The 23,083-nt window shown below is 42.3% G+C and overlaps 1 protein-coding gene across 1 annotated transcript in view; it reads right to left on the bottom strand.

Moving 5' to 3' along the window:
- Positions 1-1,301: 1,301 nt before the first annotated feature.
- The window catches only part of PNLDC1 (PARN like, ribonuclease domain containing 1), a 30,570-nt gene continuing 8,788 nt past the window's right edge, over positions 1,302-23,083 (bottom strand). The window contains exons 7-19 of the mRNA XM_015412989.1: positions 22,797-22,897; positions 20,807-20,886; positions 19,943-20,080; positions 18,592-18,661; positions 18,220-18,305; positions 16,421-16,476; positions 14,721-14,785; positions 14,008-14,061; positions 13,153-13,195; positions 11,971-12,070; positions 7,882-8,057; positions 6,081-6,179; positions 1,302-1,406 (exon numbers count right to left, since the gene is read on the bottom strand). Of these exons, the coding sequence (XP_015268475.1) occupies positions 1,334-1,406; positions 6,081-6,179; positions 7,882-8,057; positions 11,971-12,070; positions 13,153-13,195; positions 14,008-14,061; positions 14,721-14,785; positions 16,421-16,476; positions 18,220-18,305; positions 18,592-18,661; positions 19,943-20,080; positions 20,807-20,886; positions 22,797-22,897 (1,141 nt within the window). The 3' untranslated portion in view covers positions 1,302-1,333. The remainder of the gene's footprint in view (positions 1,407-6,080; positions 6,180-7,881; positions 8,058-11,970; positions 12,071-13,152; positions 13,196-14,007; positions 14,062-14,720; positions 14,786-16,420; positions 16,477-18,219; positions 18,306-18,591; positions 18,662-19,942; positions 20,081-20,806; positions 20,887-22,796; positions 22,898-23,083) is intronic.

Consider the following 23,083-nt stretch of genomic DNA (forward strand, 5'->3'; position numbering starts at 1 on the left):
CCCATAAGTCTTTTTGGTTTCCCCACTTTGTCTTTTACTAAACTCAAGATCCTCAAAATTAGACACGGCACGAGTGCTTTGGGGCAAGGCTTGAGTGGCTAACATAACTTCATATAGCACTAATTTATTTACAAGTGTATTTTACAGAAGCACTTAAAAATCATAACACACATTTTGCAATCAGGAATGCATCTTCCAAAAATTGCTCACTGTATCATAAAATTAGTCCACGCACCAGCTGAAAACAGTTCAGTCACTGATGTTTGGCAGCATTTTCCATATATCAAATAGTATGTTCAGAGTATACTTGGGAATACATGCTTGCAGAAAGAGCAGTCAACTTATTAAATGTCATGGACAACTTAAGGCCAGCCATTAATTGCCAAAATGAAATGGCTCCAGATATGGTCTCCCTTTGTTGTTCCCATCTGCACTGACATGAGGAAAAGGTGTGTGGGGAGAAACATAAGTGACACCAGCCCTTACACAACGCTTGAAAAGCAGGGGAGAAATAGAAGAAGAGGTTGGATTTATACCCTGACCTTCACTCAGAGTGGCTTACAATCTCCTTCCTTTCCTCTCCCCACAACAGACACCCTGTGAGATAGGTGGAGCTGAGAGAACTGCTCTTGAGAGAACAGCTCTGGGTGAACTGTGACTGACCCAAGGTCACCCAGCAGCTGCATGTAGAGGAGTGGGGAATCAAACTCGGTACTCCAGATTAAACACTCCTAACCACCACACCAAAAGGATACCCATCGCTAGAACATTAGAACAAGAAGCAAGCACGCTGCTTCCTGTTGCCACACCACTCCAGTGTAGACATGTAGCTGGCATTGGATATCAATTGTCTTCTTTCAAATTCTTTGCCACATAGACTGGTTCTGCATCTGGCATTCGCTCCACATTTTCCCGACACTAAGGAAAAGGTGCAGCTCAAAACTGCATTCAGATACCCTGGGCCAACACCGTACTGACTGCAAAGTCACCCCTGAACGACCATAAATCTATGCAGAAGGTACCATAAAATCCGATGATCAAAGAAAGTGAAAGCAACATGCAATGCAGAGGGGAATTTCTGTTCCAATGTAGGTTTGCTAAAACCACAGAGGGAAAAGCCAATGCAGAACCGCCTAAAGAAGCCTGTCCCCTCCTTAACAGCTGCTCGCTCCACATTTACCCCTGTCTGACTTACCTCCAACAGAAGGAAATGTAGAGTAGAAAGGGACTATTACAGAAATACAAAAGTATTTCAATTTTCCACAAGTATTGTTTATTTTATTTTATTTTTTTTTGGGGGGGGAATACAGCAGGAAAGTTTCAGGTACACCTTTTACAATGCAAAACTTGAAGAGCTTCCTAGCAGAAAGGCCAGGAGAGACCAGAAGGATACAATGCCACAAATTCTGAAAGAAAAAATATCAAAAGTCCATCAGCCTCAAAAATCAACATTCCCAGTCCTCCCCTGCCTCAGCTCTTGGATCAGTATAAAAATGCCACACCTCTTCCTCTCCCCACTTCCCAGCCTTCAATCTCCACATTGTTCAGCAATCATAGCTTGGCCAAGATACTTCAATCAGACTGTGCCCTAAAGCACTGTGAAAGTAAAATTAATCACAGACACAGAATTGACAAACAAATTACTCCACATCACATCCTTTCTCTTTTGGACACTACCACTGAACTCTGACTTTCATCTAGACTCAGGATGGCCAACACCTGTATTCTTCCAGATCTTCTATTCTCATGCCATAGCCCAGCGTCTGGAAGATTATTTTGCTGCACAAACTCATGCCCACAGAATTGGTCGGCTCTAAAATAAAGCTGACACCATCTAGCAATTAAAGGCTGCATAGTTACAGGGCCAGCCCCAGGTTTTTTTGCACACTAGGCAAGGCTACCTTTTGGCGCCCCCCCCTTCCCTGCGCCCCCCAATTTTCAAACATAAATGCATTTTTTGAAGAATGAAAAACAAAATTTGAAATTGCTAATTTCTTTTTTTTTTAATTGTGAGAACATGGATCCACGCTAAGGATGACTCAAGGCTCAACCACTGTAATGTCACCTCCTGCCTGGTTCTTTTTAACCTACAGTTCCCTGAGCTGATGCAAAAATCGGAAAAGGATCCAGTTTCTCCAATAAGAGCTCTGGATGCCAGTTCCCTCCCACATTACTGGACCCCACAGCTAGAACAAACTGCTACCCAACAATCCCAACAACCAGGGGGAGGTGCTAAAGGCAGTTCTGGGCCCCTAAGAACACGGGGCACTTTCCTGAGAGTGTGTGGGTTAGATGGCCCCAGCCCCCACCACGACCCTTCCTGGACCCCAAAGCAGGCATTCATGTGGTGGCTCAGCCACTCCTCCAGCCTGCCCCGTCCCTTCTTTGCCCCCAAATGACATGCCCCACCCCTGCAATATAAAGATGCTGCTTCCTTGGAAATGCCTAGCAGCTCCTTGCATTCCAACATCTCAAGAAGTGTGTGTCGGTGTACTGGGGGGGCTGCAGAATCACAACTCTCCTAATAACAACCAGACCGATTTCACACATGAGCTGCAGCACGGTCGCACCTCCCTTTGCCGCACTTCTATTGGTCAATTTCCCACTCAAAGCCATGCGGCCGCATTTTGATTCACGACTTCGCCCAATTTTCCCCAGTTTCATGATCCTGTTTTTTGAGGATCACGAAACCGCGGGGAAAATCGGGCGAATCCGCAGGTCAAAATGCAGCCATGCGGCTTCGAGTGAGAAATAGACCAATAGAAGCGGGGCAAAGGGAGGTGCAACCGCGGCGCAACTCTTGTGTCAAATCAGTCCCAGTGTTCCCTTTAAGCTGAGTTGGGTGTGAGCTAGCTCACAGTTTTTTAGCCTCTGGCTCACACATTTTTGTCTTAGCTCAGGAAGGATGACTCCAGAGCAAACTAATTTATCCAGTAGCCAAATGGCTCAGTGTTGTGTACACAGAGAAATTGTGCACGTGGTCGGGTCCACACATGGCCATGTGAATGGCCCAAGCTTCGCTTCCAGAGACAATAGCCCGGACGGATCCTAGGGCGCACCTATCGGACGGCTAGGATCCGAGAACTGACCTATAGGACTGGGGTACGCTGTAAATATCCTATCACGGATGTGTGTGTGTGTTTGGGTGTGGTTTGCTACCAGCCTGTGAGCCGGTGAAATCATCTCAGGATTGGAATGTAACTAATAAAGTATGAGCTGTAATCACTCTGCAACACATCAGCTTCAGTACTTTATAAGCACCATAATTCAAAAGCATCTATTCTTTGGCACTCAGCCTTCCTTATGGTCCAACTCTCGCAAGGGGCAGGCCTGGGTTTTGGTAACCTAGTAGAACACTAACCCTCTAGAATGAAAGAGGATCAAAATTGCAAACACCACCTTGACTTGTTTTTACTCCCCTTCCCTCTGAGAAGTTCAGTTTCCTGCACTGTCATATTATCCCCACAACACTCCTCTGAGGTGGTTTAGCCTAGGACGATGTGACTACCTCAGCTTCATGGCTGAGGGGGGATTTGAACCTGGGTTTTTGTCCTTCTCCTTGACATACTAGCTTTGTAAGGCTTTTTATTATGCAGGAACATTCCCGTGCGCTGTCTCCCACTGGCACTCTGAAGTGGCACAGCTCATCAAAAGTTGTGCCGCATGATTCAGTGGCATGAGTGCTGCTCATGGCTTTTGTTTCTGAATCAGAGCACCAGGCCTTTGCAATAACAAAAGAGTGAGAAAACGGGGAGTTGAAACAGAGATGACAAACGTATGTCAAAGCCATCCTTAAGTGGTTTGGGGATGAAGCCCCTTAGTCATCAAACCAGCCCGCCATCTGCCAGAATGTGACATGGGAATGACTCTTCGTTTCGCCTCTTCATCAGAAAAATTCCTATGCTTGTCTAATTTCATTCATACCACAGTTTGACAAATCATATACAAATCTTCTCCTGGTTTTTCTACCATAAATATATTCTTAAAACAAACGTTTCACCGGGCGTGACTTAGTTCATGATGCAAAGTGCCTTGAAACGTTTGTTTTAAGAATGCCCAGCAAATGAAACTCAGATGCGGAGGACTGCTAGCACCTGCCTTTATATAGCTCTTATAGCTTACATACTCCCTGCCTTATACGGTGAAAAAAACATTGTTGTTCTTGAAGGGGCCACTGGACTCAAACTTCGTTCTGCTGCTGCAGACCAACATGGCTACCCCACCTGAATCTACACTCCCTACCAGTCCACCTGCCTTTTAATTCTGCCGTGGACCCATGCTTTGGGCATGCGGGCTCACAAGCTAAGCCCCACCACCACCATCGAAGCATTGACTCTGGAAGCTTAAATAACCCTGAAAATCTTGTTGGCCTCTAAGACGCTTTCGGACTAAAATCTAGCTTTTCTACACTTCAGGCCAAGGCAGCAACCCACAGAACCCCCCCCCCCAGTTGCACTCTCCAGGGCTTGCTACTTCGCCTCAAGCACCTTCGGCGCCCTTCCCTTGTCCCCCCCCCATCTACTTCCAGGCACCCGGCAACCCCTCCAACCTCCGGGCAGTCTCTCTCCTCAGGATGGAAGGTGCCCTGCTGCTCTCTCTCCTCCTGAAGGGGCCGCAGCCACAAGCGAAGCCTGGTGAGGAGCTCCAGCAGGTGTGAGGAGGCTTCGAGGGTTGTGGCAGCGGGGCGGGAAACGTGCCTCTTGCCAGAGGAACACAGTGCACCAAGAAGGGGGCCCCCTCAGGAGCGGGAGGGGGTGGAGGCCTCTCCGCCGTCCCACGTGGTGGGAGCCCCCCTCCCTCCGATAAGCGCAAAAAAGGCGGGGAAGTGGCATGCCACACGCAGCGTCCCTCAGAGTGGCTCTCATGGCGGCTCTGAGAAGAAAGAGGGTTGGGGGGCAGCCTGCCTACGTGGGGCACCTTTTCTGAGGGAGCTTCCCTGCGCCCCCTAATGTCTGCGCTCCTAGGCGGCCGCCAAGGTTGGCCTAGTGATAGAGCCAGCCCTGTATAGTTATGGACACAAATACTAAAGTGTGGAGTCTCCCCTCTCTCCCTTTTGGAAAACCCCCCACAAAACCACAGGGAACCCTTTTACTACACCATGATTACAATTTGACAGAGGTGGAAAGAGACAAGTCCAGCCCTCCAGAAAGGCCACCTTCTCTTCGCCACAGCTCATTATGCAGCAGCTAGCCTCTTATGACCATTCTCCCACATTAAGGTAACATTTTGAAGTACAAAGAGTCTGGCAGCAGGAAAAACAAGACAGAAGATGTACACACACATACACCTATGTCTACGCACATACACATGCCACTAGAACAGACAACATGACATAGGTTAGAAGACCCTGAAGATTATTTGCCATCCCGTAATTTGACTTTACAAGCTGGCATGAAATTGAACTTTCCTGTTTCAGGTTCTCAGTATGGATTTGCACAACAATACTGCTTCAACACTGTGGGAATGTGCATCTGAGCATTTCTCAGTTAGATTTTAAAAATAGTACTATAGAGAGGTTCTCTATGGAAACCGCTTATTTTGATGCTCTTCCATGAAAGAAAGCTGCGCTGGGCAAGAGAACGGTCCTTTCTGATACAAGGAAAGTCATTGCTAATACAACATATACATGGAATTAGAATTCAGCAGCAATTAAAATAAATAAACTGACCCAAGAGGTACTACTACAATTCATGTGCTTGGGAAGAGGAAGCTGCAGTGTTAATACACATTTAGATGAAGGCTTGAATTCAAACCATTTTGAAGAGGATGAAGACTGACCTGGGAAAATGAAAAGCCCTCTCCACTTCCTCTTCCATTTCCACAACGTGAAAATCTGGCAAATGTGGTTAGTGCTAAGTTTCGAGCTTACTTTGTAAATACAAACAATGGCTAGAAGGAACCTATGGTTAAAGGAAACCTCCCGGAAGTGGAGGGCAGAAGGTTTGTGCGTGTCCAAATTATCGTTTGGAAGATCAGAACATGTCACCTGGATGGGACTAAATCAGGGAAGGGCACGAACATTCCTCTAATTTTCCAGAACTCTGTTAATAAAATTGTCATATAAAGTCATCCTCACTTACTGAAGGAAGCAGTTTACTTGTGCTGAATGTCTCCAATGGTGATACAGAGAAATCTGCAGGTTGGGATGAGTTTTATATACTTTCAGAACCAACTTGACACTGTAATAATAAATGATTATATGTTTAACAATGCAGACCACATATAGCCAAACTCAGTTTTAGACAGCTAAACACTGGTAGCTGGAATCCCATGAAGGGATGGTGCTTTATCTCTGTCCCTGCAAATGGTCCCCTCCTTAGGCCAGGCCTGCCTCCCACACGGGTAATGTGAATTACCTGCTTTAGCCATAGTTGAATGGGTAGGTGGAAAAAATTACTCTACTGGCAGAAGTAGAGGACTGGAGCAACATGTACATTCTCAAACCAACAGCCCTCCCTTCTCCACAACAGGCAGTCCTCTCCTAATCACCACCCAACCAAATATTCCCTGAATCGTACACAAATCCTGCTTTCTCTCTCTCTGTGTCTCTCATAGGGCTCAGTAAGAACACAAAGAATAGTTATACGGTGCCTTCTCCTCCTGCTATCCCCCCCACACCACATACCCACCAACCAAAGCAGCAAAAAAGAAAGCAGAAGGGAGCAGGCAGGTGATGGTCTTCTGCTTCTAAGGTGCTTCCCCAGCACCACCCTTGATTTCAGGGCAAAGGGAGGAAAACTCTGCTTTTGCTCAAGTCCCAGGGTGTATAGCTGGACATTAAAGAGAGTCTTCTAGCCATTTCCAATGCAACCCTGCCCACAAAACCAGGAGTAAGAAAACTGCATTATTAATCTTCCCTCCCTTAACTATGGAAAACAAAAGCCCTGAGAATGGGAAGGGACAGACACTGCATGTTCTCCACAGAATCTTATGCTTGTCTTCCTGACTCTTGTTCTTTATAGCAACAGCCACAGAGGCAAAGAAGTAAAAGAAGCAGAACTGGATTTATACCCCACCCTTCACTCGGAGTCTCAGAGTGGCTTACAATCTCCTTCCCTTCCTCTCCCCACAACAGATACCCTGTGAAGTAGGTGGGGCTGAGAGAGGCCTGAGAGAACTGCTCTTGAGAGAACAGCTCTGAGACAACTGTGACTGATCCAAGGTCACACAGCTGGCTGCATGTGGAGGAGTAGGGAATCAAACCCGGTTCTCCAGATTAGAGTCTGCTGCTCTTAACCACTGCACCAAACCAGACAGGACACTGGAAATTCAAACATTCCCCTCCTTTAGGTAGCATACACATGCACCACAGTTTGGATTGAGGACCACAGTGAAAGGAAAGTGAAAGGTGTTAACCCCTCCCACCCCTGCCAATCTCCCAATTGGAAATGGCCCTGCATAGCAGATACTGGGGCAACTAGCAATTCTGTGAAGGCTATTCCAGGTTGGCAATATGGTATCATCCACAGAGAACCCCCATCCAAAGAGCATTCCTCACACACTGGCCACTGTAAAGAAAAACGGTGGTCTAGAGCTCCCAGTATCACATTTCTCGGCTGCAGTAAATTGTTTGGTTTAGTTTTCCTCAAAATCCCCCGAGCATGTATTTTGAGGGGAAAGGGAAAGATGTACATAGATTGAGAAAGCTTTGGTTTTCCCTTTCCCACTCATCAAGATGTTATCAGACACAGAGCAGTGGTCATTTATAATTCTACCAGGCAACATCTGCACAGACTGTGCAACATTTCCATAAGATCCATGGTTATGATGCAACCCCATCTGTTGATTTGGTGTGGAATAATACCTCAATAACAGGACAGAAGCAGCTAAAAGCAGAAAAACAGCAAGCAAAGGGCAACGACTAAGAGTCTGATTACATACTCTTTAAATTTATTGGAGAACAAGAGAAACTGGTTCTTTCTTAGTTGCTGCACATCAAACCTGCAGTGGATTCTTAACTCCTGATATATCTGCTCTGCACTCACGCCAGACCACCCCCGAACATTAGCTATCAGAAGCGGTGGACGGTTTGTACAGTCATCCATGCCAGAAAAGTTCTAAGGAAAGAGTAAAGCAAAGCCTTCAATTATTAAGCATGGGGGAGGGGGTTGCATAAGTCCTAGCTAAACAACCATACCCCCTTCCCAATGTCTGAGACAATATAAATATAAAAAAGAGAAGTTTTATTGGTAAGTATAAAGCCTCATAACAAACACACAGCATTCAATCAGAATTCAAAAATGTATTTATGATTTATTTTTATTCAGAAAAAACATACAGTGTACGATTTTTGTATAATGGTATGATATAATATTGCAGAAATTGTTTTATATTTTGTTGATGTTAACAGTTAAAATTTAATAAACATTTATGCAAAAAACCCAAACAAACAGAATTCAAGGAATTTTTTAAAGGAAACACAGGACTTAAAATATTCTAAATTATTACTTTCAGTCTATTATACTACTAACAGGACTTTTTCCCTGGGGGAACGCACTGGAACGGAATTCCAGAACCTCTTCAACAAAATTATTTTAAAAATGTTTAAAAGTTCATGAGTTTTCAGTATACAGATTGAAAACTTAATTTCCCTCTTGAGTGTTCCGGCACCTCTTAAAAAAAAAAGCCCTGACTACTATCCACAAAATCTTGGCTACATTTATGCAGTAAAATGGGTTTTGCTTTGATTAAAAACAAACCAGATTAAAAAACAGTGAAGTGTCTATTAAATCACATAGCCAGTGCAATCAAAAAGCTACCTCTAGTACAGTAAAATCTCATTATTGCTCCTGTTGCCTTGAGTGCTAAAGCTTTGATTAGCTTTAAATGGGTATCCCATTTCAGGGTCTCATTAAAAGTTAGACCTAAGTACTTACAGGTCTTTCACTGTTCAATAGCTGTGCCTTGTATACTCCAGTGGCATTTTTTGTCTCTTCTGAAATACCATTGTTTTAGTTTTTGTATAGTTAAATTATTAGTTTTTCCTCTCTACAATAATCACCCAAGTTGTCTAACAATCTCTTTAGAACATTCCTTGTTAACAAAATTAGGACCATATCGTCCACATACAACAACACTAACACTTTCTGATGGCCTAAAGTTGGTGCAACAAATTCCAGTCCAGATAACTTCGTAACAATATCATTTATGTAAAGGTTAAAGAGTAATGGGGCTAAAACACACCCTTGCTTTACTCCCTTCTCTGTTGGGATTTCCTTAGTCAGTGAACCCGATATGCCCACTCTGATTCTTGCGACTGTAATCTGAGTAAAGCTCGCAAATGATCTCTTATCAGCACTGGTCTGGGCAAGCCGGTTCCTGTCAATCGAATCAAAAGCTGTGGCCAGGTCACAGCTGCTAGGAAAATAAGAGCAAATGTAACAACTAGGAAGGTACCAACTGATACAGCGGCTAGTTTGTTAGAAATTATCAGATTTTAAAGATGACTAAATCTTAGATAATATGTATTATATTGCTATATTTTACTGATGTATTTTATTATGTTTGTAAGCGGGGTCAGTTGGAGCCGGAGCGCACCGGAGCACCACTCCGGCAGCTCGCCCTGGCAGCCCTGCTCCCACGCTCCTTTTTTCTAGAGTCATGCTGCAGCAGCAGCGCGATCTTTCCATTATATTCTATGGGGTTTATATTCTTTCCATTATATTCTATGGGGGACTCCACAGAGAAGGGGTTTAAACTTTAAACTGACTACGATTCTGGTCCTGCATCTGTGACTGGACTCATGTTGAGTGTATTGTAGCCCTTATGCTACAAGCAACACTTCTAACAGTCAATTTTGTCCTAAAGTGCTAACTTCAGCTTCAGATGGGTTGTTTCAATGATGGGAGAGACATAAGAAGAAAACCTTAAACACTCCTTCTTCCTTGTTAATCACCCCCAGTGTTCAAGTTAGCCCTTGGCAGAGAAAAATTTGAGTTCAACTGAAGGGGTTCAAAGGAGGTAAGTAAAACCAAATTCCTTCTCAGAAGCTTAGGTCTTTCTTTGATTGCTCATAATCAAGGAAAGCCTCTATTCCTATATGAGTTCAAGATGCTGACCCTCGAACAAAACAAAACTTACATCTCATATATGCAAAATAACATCACTAAAGGAAAGTAACATTTATCCAATTATTAACAACTCAATACTACACCAAAGGAAAACCAATCAGTCTCCTTAAAATTTACTAACTTGTTTGTCTTACACTAAACTGTTTTTCTTGTGGAAATATTTGTTAGCAAAGCATTAATACTGCTGAAGAGCTTATTTTAATCCTTTTCCTAACTTGGCAACTAACTTGGTACTTATAGATATTTAAAAGTGCATGACTAATATATTTCTATTACTTGCTTGCTTCAGCATTCTAATATGGCTGGGCTCTGACCTTTTCTTCTTCACCCTGTGCAGCTCTAATTGATATTTTTCCTAAAAAAGGCAAAAAGATTCTAACCATGGAACTTCTGCATAACATGGATGGTCCTTAGACCAGATAGCATGGCTTTTATTTTCTACATCATAGGGTACCATCTGCTACTCAAACCTAAAGGTCAAGACTAGAGCCAGAGGCAAGCCGCTATTTTTCATATTTTAAAGAGAATGGACATTGGTTCTTTATCTCAGTAGCCTTTAGTGCAACTCATTTTTTTAAAAACTGCACACAAACTGACTGCAAAAAAAAGGCTTTTAAAGAACCCCCTCTCAATCACAACTACTGCAGATTAAGAACACAGTAAAATTTTGGCCAGGAGGGAAGGCAGCATGGTATAGCCCAATCTTGTCAGACCTGAGAAGCTAAGCAGGGTGGGACTATTGGGTACTTGGGAGACCAGCAAGGAAGACTCTGCAGAGGAAGGCAATGTTAAACTACTTCTGCTTCTCACTTGCCTTGAAAGCCCCTTTGCTGGGATGGTCATAAATTGCCTGTGGCTTGATGGCTCTTTACATAAGCACAAAATTCTGGCCATTTCTACACAAATTAACTGCTCTGGGTTCAATGATGTTGGGAAGGAGCTTGGAGAACTTCTGGTACGGCACGGCGATGCGGCGGCATTTCGGGATGCTCCTGTGCCGCCCGATCCTTGTTTGCTCTTTTTGGAGCCCCCCAGCATCAGGAGGGCTCCGCTCGACTCCCTGGAGGGGGGAAGAGTAGCAAGCTACTCTTCCCCCTGGGGGGAAGAGTAGCAGGGGGCTTATCTCGGCCACCTCTGCATATGGCAAATGTGGGGGGAGGGCGACCGTTATTGCCCTGAAGCTGGAGCGACAGATGGAGCAAAGCATGGCTGCCATGTTTTGCCTAGCCGCGACCTTCCATTTTTAACTTGGACTTACAGCATATTTACAGTAACATAGAAGAAGTCCAAGAATACCAAGAAAAGTGGGAAAAGAATTTTTTTTAATAAACAACAAATAGCCTTACTAAATGAACCTATAACTGCTGCGAAAAGCATATTGTATCACTATCACTCTTAAGATCCAGGAGAGGACTGTTAAGGTTTCCATGCTTCGAGCTACCCTGGTACAACTAGTGTAGCCTAAGGACGCTATACTGAGCACACCCCAACACTCTTGCATCTTTTATGAGACACAAAATTCTACTGGAAGAGTCCAAAGTACCCATCTTTAATAGCAGCACAGATTTCTATCTATTAAACTGGCAGGTACTGTACAGTGTAGTGAGGTGAAGTGAACCCTTTCCACTGGAAGAGTCCAAAGTAGGCATACATCTTTAATAGCAGCAAAAATTTCTATCTATTAAACTGACAGGTACTGAACAGTGTAGTGAGGTGAAGTGAACCCTTTCAGTTCTATCCTTTGCCTTGTCTCCTGAAGTTAAACATCCAACCTAAGTCACAGTTACACAATGAAACTCATAAAACTACAGTTGCATCCCTTTATCTTTCACTCCTTTAGGCTAATCCCTACTATTGTAAATCTGCACCTAGAATAAGTTAATTATAGAATCAAACTCACAATTTTCTGAACACGAGCTCGGATAAGGTTCACCTGGTTCACATATGCAGCCAATACATCAAGGTACTGAGAAAAAGAGGAGGAAGTCCTTGCTGGATCACTACATTGAGAAAAATTAAAAAGCCTCTGTGGGGAACGATATAAAAACTGAAGCATATTATTGAGTTTCCCATTCAGTTAATGGGATGGGGCAGGGGAGGGTTTAACACAAATTAGGTTCTTTTTTCTGTAGTTTTATATTATTGTTCGCCACCTTCTAAATTCTTTAAATCCTGCTACTTGCCTCAGGGCAAAAACTGTTTTAGAAAAAACACAATACAGATAATATATAAATGCAAGCCAAAACATGGCAATGCAAAATATCCTAGTAGGTCCTAAATTAAGTCTGCCTATTAACAAAATTCCTGCCAACCTAGCAGTTCGACAGCAAGAAATTGCAAGTCGATAAATAGGTACTGCTTCAGTGGGAAGGTAACAGCGTTCCATGCGCCTCAGCATTTAGTCATGCTGGCCACATGACCACCAAAACATCTTCGGACAGTGCTGGCTCTTTGGCTTGGAAACGGAAGTGAGCACCACCCCCTAGAGTTGGATTCGACTAGCTTTTGAGCAAGGGAAACTTTTATGTTCCCTCATTTGTACTAAATTTGTCAGTATTTACTTCTAATTGAACACATAACATCAGGAAATATGGAATCCTTCCAATCTCATGCAGTGAAGACCCATCTTAAACATAGCCAATTTGGTGCATACTGGAAAATACAGCTAGAGAAATAGGTTATTTGAACCAGTTGCTTTGTTAGCACTGCCTTCAAAAGGGAAGGGGAAGAGTGTCCATGAGGTCCAGGCTGAGCAGGAGAGAAGGAAGCTATAGATGAGCCAGAACCCCCTTTGCTGTCACCTGAAGCCACGTGGGAGGCTGAGATAGCAGGGTGACTGGGCCACGACGTGGCCTGTATCGGGTGACTTTCACCATTCTGGATAAAAGAACATACATACTTCTGACAAACATTCCCTGTAATTTTAAGCCACTAGAACCTTTGTTTTGTATTATTGCTGTTTAGGATTCTTGATCTTACATTGCTGTAAATTGCTTTAAATTGTAATTTGAAACCTTTTTTCCCAATATTCTCATCATCTATTTTTTTTTAAAAAAGGTTGAAATTGTCAACCATTACTTACCAAGAGATTCTACAAAGGAGCAAATGGGCTGTTTTCAGAAGAACTAAAAAAGAAATAAACTTTATGGATCATACCTTCAGCAGTATTATAGATCAAGAGGAACCCCACACAAATAACTGTGGAAACTGTAGTGGGGGTGGGGACATCCCACAAAAGATTGCCTCTCTTTTACTGGATATTCAAAAATAAGAATTTGAGTTATTCTCAATCTATCCCAAAGCAACATAATCTGTCCTTCAGTCTTTCAAAACATTTCTGTGTAATATTGGTGTCTGCACTGTCCACATAGGTACCTGTTAGCTTAATAAACACTGAAGTGGTAAGAACTATCAATCAATCAATCAAAAAAACCTCTCATACGCTCTTCAATCTCTCCTTCTACAGGGGGAAGAACTGTTAATTATCTAGTCTGCTTAAAACTGTTGAAGTAAAGAACGTCCCAGAAGGGCAATCACATCATCTTGACTCAGCCTTACAAGATTGAAACATACACAGAGGGCCACCACCACCCCATACCCCCATTTGCACTGATCTTACCTTTTCACTACAGAAAATGGACTGGGGATAGAGGCAGCAAATTCATTATGTTTGAAGTACACGGAAATATGTTCTGAAAGCATTTATCAGAGACATTTTTCCACCACCACAAAAAGACACACGTCATACAAACATTTTCTGTAGGTTTCATGCTTTACAGCAGTGAAGACAACAGGTCGTGAATGTTATAGGCATAGAGAACTAAAGAGTTTGTCAGTTAACACAATTAGGTACCTATAGAGTCCACAAACTGAATTAGCAAAATGACTAAGGAATGGGATGTTTTAGACTCCAGAAATCAGAAAACCACAGCAATACCTGATCCACAGAGAAAGGCATCATAGGCGGCCTCATGGGGAGACTTCTTTGTAGCTGAAAGTAGGTCAACAAAACAGAAAAGGTAAAATGTCTCTGGACAGCCTATGGAAACTATTTTGGATCAAATCATTATAATACGAGCAGAAGCCTGGAGATCGAACACAGTCTGTACAAGGACGATTTTTAAGGGGAAGCCATTTGATATGCTGCTCCAAAGCTTGAGATCATGTCCACTTAGCAAAGTCCTGAACTGTGGGTTCTGTAGTTTATGGGTAACAGCAGTAGCAGGGGATGCTCCTTTGGAAAAACAGGTGGATACATTCCATGCCCCCACTGGAGCTTCCCCATATTGGCATCACTAATTTGACCTTGCAGACTCTGCATGCAGAGATCATGCCAATGTTATGGGTTGCTTGTAACATGCATAGGAACTAGTGCAGGACAAGTGATTCAGCACTAAATGGCTCAGAAATGCATCAAAGGTACACACATTCTCTTCCAAAAGTTCAACACGGCATGACCCACCATGAAATCAGTGAAGGAACGATAAACATAAAACTTATTCAGACAATTGGCCCAATCTTCCACTTCTAAATCACTTTAAAAAAAAATTATACTCAGTTGCAGTTGGAGACGGGGGGGGTTTAAAACCTCTTCATTGTACCAGTTTCGGTGGCTATCCCCTAGGAGTCAGCTTCTGTAACTAGACGTACCATATCTGAGGCAGTCACTTGCATGAAAAACCTCTGGACAGGTAGGATTTGTGGGATTCATGTCACTGTTAAGAAAAGTATCCATTGTTAGGTTTCTGTTCTTTATTGTCTATTTCCATGGCAGTACTGTTTAATCTACTTCATCTGCCTTTCCACTGAAGAGCCAGAACTTTTACTAGATGCCACATGTCAAACCAGAACTACAGGAGTAATATTATGGCTACAGATATATGCAATAGCCGTTATGTCATGCAACTATACTCGAAGAAGGCTTTCCAGACCTTGTTTTAAGAATTCTATCAAGTATTAGAACACTTGAAAGCTTTTCTATAGACCTCCTGTTCTCAGACTAAGACATTTTATTACATTAGGCAGAAAAATGCCTCCCGCCATGGTGATAAAAATCTAAGTAAGAAGAGGATGAGGTTTTTATAACCCGCTTCTCTCTCCCTTAAGGAGTCTCAAAGCGACTTACAATCACATCCTCTTCCCACAATACCTTGTGAGGTAGGTGGGCCTGAGGAAGTTCTGAGAGAACTGTGACTGGCCCAAACAGGCTTCTTATGTTTCTCTCTCTCGCTCTGTCTCTTTTGGTATTTTTGTATTTTTATATGCATGTGTGTGCGTGCACACCTGGAAGTCATGGGGACCTCTGATGACTGACCCCTACTGGGGGCCTGGAGGATATTCAGAGAGGTGGCTGAATAAAGCCTGTCGCCACCTCCCAACTGCTGGTATTCCAAGGAGGTCTCCCATCCAAGTACTTGCCAGAGCTGGCCCTGCTAAGCTTCTGAGATCTGATGAGATTTGGCCTGCCTGGGCTATCCAGGTCAGGGCCCCAAGCAGGCTTCTTGTGGTGGAGTGAGGAATGAATCCCAGCTCTCCAGATTAGAGTCCACCCTCTTGACCACTATACTGTGCTGGCTAAGTAAGTGACTTACTGCCCTTTATTTGTACCCTTAAGTCTGTTCAGCAGCCTGAACAGCACAGACTAGTCAGAGCTGAGAAGCTAAGCAGGGTTGGCCCTAATTAGTACGTGAATGGGAGACTACCAAGGAAGTTCAGGGCTGATATGCAGAGGCAGGTAATGGCAAACCACTTCTGAATGCCTCTTGCCATGAAAACCCCATGAAGAGTTGCTGTAAGTCAGCTGTGACCTGATGACACTCAATAAGTATTATTAAGTCTGTCTGAGTGAGGGGAAAAGAAGGAGGAGGAGGAGATTGGATTTATACCCCGCCCTTCACTCCGAGTCTCAGAGTGGTTTACAAATGCCTTTCCAGTCCCCTCCCCACAACAGACACCCTGTGAGGTAGGTGGGGCTGAGAGAACAGCTCTGACAGAACTACGGCTTGCCCAAAATCATCCAGCCAGGTGCAAGTGGAGGACTGGGGAATCAAACCCAGTTCTCCCAGATTAGAATCTGCATACTTAACCACTACACCAAACTGGTGGGGACTGCTTCACTTTGTGTATATTTAGAAGAATAAGCAGTCTGTTGTAGAATTTAAGAATTTAAAAACTGAACAGCAATGGACACTCACATTCAGATGACAGGAATTACTTAAGTTAGACTTTTGGAAGCCTCAACCACGAACAAACATGGAAATAAATAATTCTTCTATTAAGAATGGGAAACTAGTTACTTTCCTTTTCACACAGTTCTATACAGAAATAAAACAAAAAATTAGAGGGCTCACCTACACAGCACTTCATACACCTCTAAAAGATTAGAAGCTTGAGGAAACTGAAATTCCTGTTTAAAAAGAAAAGACATTTACAGGTGCGATGAATTTTGAAAGAGCCAAAGAAGTATAAAACAGAAATGGAGCAGAGAAAGAGCCAATCACACTTGTTTAAAACTTCCAATTCCAAGGCTTCTTCTTGCACCCATTTGTCCTTTCAGCTTTGATGCCCCCATCCTTACTCTCCTCAAGAAGAAAGCAGGCTTACTACTCATTTTATTACCGTTTCAGAGGGTAGCCAATGTTGGTCTACAGTAGAACAGCTAGATTCGAGTCTAGCAGCACCTCAAGAGACCAACAAGATTTTGGGGTTATAAGCTTTTGAGAGTCAAAGCTCCCTTCATCAGATACCTGACACCCAGGTGTCCGATGAAGGGAGCGATGACTCTCAGAAGCTGGACTCAAGCCTAGACATTTTATTACCGTGATTTATAAGTTTGAAGCATTGCCCATAATAGTGTTTTATTCTCGGTCACTCTCAACTGAAGGTGCTGCAGCCTGAAGACCATCTTTTGAGTTTTGAAAATACTGTGGAGTCTACATAAGCATCTCAATTTTTCTACTATACCTCACCAGGTACCACATGAGGCGTGGCGGCATACAAAGGAGCCCTCATAAACAGGACAAAGCTGTCACCTGGAAGTGAAGCCTCTGTTCTCAAGCACCTTCCCTGTTCAATCTGATATCGTAGACAATGTTTTCGTTGGCTTGGGTATACGGCATACAAGATGGAACTTAAGCAGTTCCAACACATATGCCCTGAAGCACTGAGGGAGTACACAAGCAAGAGAATGCTAAACAACTTTTAGAGAACTTCTGTCAATTTTCCTAATATATTCTATTACCATAAAGCAGCTGAACTTGGCAGTGAGGACTATGATCAGAATTCCAACTCTATTTTAACTTCCTGATCAACAGTTTGCTGAATAAGTCTTACCTACGTTTGGCAACACACTAGTTCAGCAGAGTCATAAAATTAACAATAAGGAGCCCTGACCTCGGAAGCTGAACAGGGTTGGCCTTGGCTAGTATTTGGAAGGGTGACCTCCAAGGAATACCCGGGTCGTGACACAGAGACAGACAATGGCAAATCACCTTTGAAATGTCTCTTGCCTTAAAAACAAGTCTAGCTCGCTACCTAGGGGTGTCTAACGCTGAACTTCTGGCTGCCAGATAATATTAGGCTCTCCTGGCTATTTTACACACAACGCCATACAATAATTAATTAATTAATTAACAATGAGGAGGGTAACTGAAAATCACTTTCTTCAAGGATCACTGCTCTGTGAGCATTTATCCTCTTCTGAGAAGGTGAATGACAGAAAAATAAAACAGTTAATTGTTGCTGCATGAATTCATGGGGAGAAAAAGTTATTCAGTTTCTAACAATGTAACTGAGAACACATACACTCCTACTAATCCACAGCATAGCCACAGAGGACCACCATAAAAAGGACCGCTTTCATCAGGTGACAAAACGTCAGGAAAGATGAGGTAAATGTGGACATCTCTTGTGAGAGAGTCCTGGGATGCAGAGCCATCTAGGGCGGCACTGTCTAGTCTGACAAGCAGTGGCTTTCCAAGTCCTCAGGCAGAGGCTTTTCCTAGCCCTGGTCCATGAGATTTCAGAGACTGAAATTGGGACTTTATGCAGATGACGCACTTATTCTACCACTGAATTGCGAGATTTTCTCTTGACACGATGAGAGAGTGAGAGCCTTGTGAACTAAATGAAAGTAGATAATGAGAGTTACCTTCCAGATGGCTTTTGCCACATTCTTCGTGTCTATAAGGATAGGAAACAGCGTGTGTATGTTCTTTTTAAACTCCTCATAGTCTTCTGAAAATATAAGGAAGAGGGGTGGGAGCGGAGTCAGTGGTTGCCTGATATTGATAATGTACTAAGCTACTGGGCAGGCACTGGAAATATAACAGATGTTTAAACAGGGATAATGACTGAGGAGCAGTTAATACTACACCACATTCTGTCATTTTTCTACTTGTTTTTTTTTACTGCTTAGCATTTGTGCATTAAGCTCTGCTGAGCGAATTACAATGGTAAGAGCCAGTCGAGAGATACCGGGGAGTTACAACAGATCCTGTGACTGGTGCTGAAAAGGTATTACCAGGAAGAGGGTTGTAAAATTTGTCATGAAGATGCAGAAGATCCATCAGCATATTGTGTCCCACCAATGGCTAGAAGAGAAACAGATAACACTGTCAAGCACATCATAGTACAACAGTGGTAAACAAGAACAGGCTACTTTAAGAGAAGGAACATAATTTGTCTTGCGGTCATGATAAAAGAAGGGCCTCCCAGTGATCAGGTTTGTCCTTGGGCTGAAAGCAGCAACATACTTTGATGAAGAGAGTTTTTCTCCCAAAGCAGAACACATAGCTCAACACAACTTCCCTTTGTAAAAGGAGAGCAACAGAAGTGTAAATTAGTTCATATGTGTATGGAAGCAATAGAACTCACAAGCCTGTACTAATTCTGGATGCCTGAGGGAGACTGCTCAGCTTCAGACAAACCAAACAGCCTGTGTACAAAAAAACCTGCAAAGTGGGGGAGGCATACATCTTAGTTTACCACGTGTCAGCTTCCTACAGAAAGCACACAATCTAGCATAAAATCCCAAATGCATTCCAAAGCAATGCACGTCCATGTAAATCATTAGAACACAATACATTTGCACTGATTCTGTACCATAGCGAAAAAAGGGCTGTTGGAGGGCCAGAGATACATTTATTTGTTTACAGAGTTTGTATCCTACCTGTCTGCCCTTATAATGGCTGCCAAGGCAGCTAACAGTTTAAACACACATGATAAAATTACATTATAAAACCATTAAAATCAACCCCTCCAATTGACATCATTAAAACAATTTTAAGAGTTAAAAAACAGAGTTAAAATAAGTACAAGACAGTTAAAATACATACAAAACATAAAAACATTTGTTAGGAAGGAGGGATCATTGAGGGAATGCCAAATTAAACAAAAAAGGCTTCACCTGCTGAAGGAAGAGGGCAACAGAAGGGGGGGGGCAGACAAATCTCTCTGGGGAGAAAGTTCCAGAGGTTTGGTGCCATGACCAAGAAGGCCCAAGAAGGCCCAGAAGGCAGAAGCACCTGAAGAAGGGCCTCCAAAGATTACCATAATGTTCAGGCAGGTTCACAAGGGATAGACAGTCTTTCAGATATGTTGCTCCCCAATGATATAGGGCTCTGAAGATCAAGACCGGCACCTTGAATAGTGGCTGGAAACAAACTGGCAGCCAGGGTCAATGGATCAAGATTGGGAGTGATAGGGTCCCCACAACCCATTTACAACCTCCACATCGAATTTTATAATGCTATTTAAAGAGCCAGCTCAAGAAACACATGCTGCTAATTAATTGCATTCATTTTTGTCCCTCTCTTTGAAAGGCTAATGTGCAAGAAATATTATTACAGATGGTTCCAATCTCTGAGATTTACCTTTTTTGCCTTCACAAGTGTATGGAAAAGGTTGGTAAAACCCCTTGCAGAAAGAAGAATCTGCTCTCTTCGGCAAGAGTCATAAAACGTGTTTTCCAACAGCCAGCGATCTCGTGGACTTATCTTCTTCACCATTACCTAAAACAAATCGGTATTAAAACTCAAACGGGTGGGGGGGAAGAGAAGGTTTGTGCCTCAAGTATATACACTTACTTTAAAAATAAGATGGATGAGAGATATGGCAGTGGCTGTAAATGTCAACAATATCAATTAGAACAATAAAAAGCAAACTAATACATAAAAGCACGTTTGTTTAGATATGCCCTTTTCAAGCTGTTGACACACCACAAATAGTTAGTGTAAGTATATGTTAGGAGACAGGTTAGTTACATCTGTGTTCTGAACAGCCTAAAACAGTAAGTTTTACTCTGCAACTAGTGGCCCAAAGATTTTGATTTATAGCCTCAATAGAAATACTAATACAAACTTCTTTCATTCAATCCTGCCAGAGATTTAGCATAACTCACAAATATCCAAATACGGAAGCCTCTTTTGTAGAATGAAGTGTACTAGGGTTGCCAGCCTCCAGGTGGGGCCTGGGTATCTCCCGTTTTTACAGCTGATCTCCAGCTGACAGAGATCAGCTCCCTTGGAGAAAATGGCTGCTTTGAAGGGTGGACTCTATGGCACTGTACCATGCTGAGGCCCCTCCCCTCCCCTCCCCAAACCCCACCCTCTCCTGGCTCCACCCCAAAAGTCTCCAGGTATTTTCCCACCCAGACCTGGCAACCCTAAAGTGTACTAATGCCTTTCCCAGTTCTCAGGACACTGGTACCACCTCTAGATGCCACAGTATTAACTCACTTCTTCACTTCCCAAAGGGACTGTCCAAATATCTTGGAGAGCTTGTCTTAAAATCAGCTGTATCTCAAACATCTGGAAACCTACCAGGAAGAAGATAAGATTATGATAAAGCTGTGCATGATACAGTTATGCAGTACAAAGCAAACACAAACAGAAGGGAGGAAAAAACCAACCCAAAGAAACAACAAAGTTGGGTACCCGAAGACTGAGTGAGAGAAAAGTATATAAAGAAAATAAATTAAACAAAATATATGCATGTATTTCAAAGTCCACTCAAACTATAATTTAAAAACACAGGCACATTCTGCCCTTGAAGCAGCAAATATCTGGACTAAGAAGTCCTGCATCTATGAAATATGATATAATTCCATATCTCTACATTAATAGCCTTGAACCAATAAAACAGGATCAACAATTCAATACCTCTAGGTTGATCACTTTGAACCACAATAAAACGGGACCGATAGCGTTTTGGCCTCCAAGGCCTTCCTCAGTGGTCAAATTATTGTACACATGCACACTTTAACATAGAAACACATGTTAATGACAAGGCAGGTTCATTATAAGGCCTGAAAAATTATCCTATTAAAATAATTTTATCATATACATTTCTTACAGAAGGATTTATTAAATTTTCATTCCCTGGATGCGTGTGCTTAAAAGTCTAAGAAAAAATTTATACTACCTAATTCTTTTGCCATACAGAATATTTGGAATGTGAGTAATTAATTCCAAACATTTTAAAAAGTTTTATGTAGTCAAATTGTTTATTTCTCATATATAAATTGAGTAATTATAGTCTGCATTCATTCATTTTCAGGCCTTATAATTAACCTGCCTTGTCATTAACATACGTTCCTATGTTAAAGTGTACATGTATACAATAATTTGACCACTGAGGAAGGCCTTGGAGGGCGAAATGCATTCAGTCCCGTTTTACTGTGGTTCAAGGTGATCTGCCTAGGACGGTTATCAAGGTTGCTATAGTATTGAAAGTTGCCAATTCCTGGATACAGAATTCCTGGTGATATTATAAATGAAGTAGCCTACTGGGTCTACTACATGGGTTTAAGTCAGCATCAGCTACACATCACTATAAAATTCTAAGGAGGAATTCTCTTTTACAGAGAAGCAGAATAGCATTATCCTATAAGGAAATGGAATGAGACTCCCAATAGTTGGTAAGATTTAATGAGACTCTAGGCAATAGTGATAATAATATAATGAATTTAATAGGACTCTTTTGCATTATTGGGATCAATCTTTTTGAAATATTGTTTAAAAAGTATTATTGTTAAAAAAGTATTATTGCATTTTATACTTCCATAGTTCTTTGTTCCTGAGGAAGGACCAGAAGTCTGAAACACTGAAAATTACCTAGGAAAAGTGTTGGATATTTATCTTGTATATTTATACTTTGGACTCTGTATTTTCCTGTTATGGATCTTGTTGGCGTCTGTATTTTCCCATGATGGATTATATGAATAGATTCATCCCTGACTATATATGCATTTCACTTTGTTGAAGTCTCCTTCTGGATATATATATATTTACGGGAAATTCAGCTCAAAGATGTCTCCTAGACTGAGATGAGTGTGCGGTGTATACAGGGACAAGACAAAGGGTGAGAAGGTATTTGTGAAGAGATCACCAAATAAAAAAATGTGTATAAGCCAATAAAAAAGGGAAAAATCTTTTTGGATGTATAAATATGTTGTGAATTGTCCTTCTCCACGGATCTGTGCCTAAAGATTTATTTAGTGTAATAAAATACATTTAAAACTTAACTTAATATAATCTAATTATATGCTGCATAATTTAATTGTTAAATCGTTTTTACTGATTAAACATTACAGCAATCAAGCTATAAATCAATAAGCAAACTGAAAATAAATTGATACTGATACAGCAGGGTGCAAGGGGCAGAACAATTCATTCAAGGAGTCAGGGGATGTGAAATGGAAGGGTGAAGAAGGAACAAACTTCCTACCATATATGTCATGCAGAACCACAGACTCTCCCTCTACTGCAGACGACACCCAGCATGTTACTTCATCGATCACTTTTTTCACTTTGTCCTTGTCCAGAACACTAGTGAGAACGCAGTAAGAAAAATGTGCAGAACATTATTCCAAGCTGAACTCAGTCCCACCCCCAAGGATCCCCTGCTCCTCTTTACTGCTTAGGAAACCATTGGCATCCTTTGAGAAAGGTTTGCCAGGAATACACTCCTGCTACTGTTTTCTACTTGCAGCAACTGGCCTGATACCTTCCATC

This window comes from Gekko japonicus, unplaced genomic scaffold (genome assembly GCF_001447785.1).
Source record: "Gekko japonicus isolate JY-2015 unplaced genomic scaffold, Gekko_japonicus_V1.1 scaffold2361, whole genome shotgun sequence".
NCBI classification, from domain to species: Eukaryota; Metazoa; Chordata; class Lepidosauria; order Squamata; family Gekkonidae; genus Gekko; species Gekko japonicus.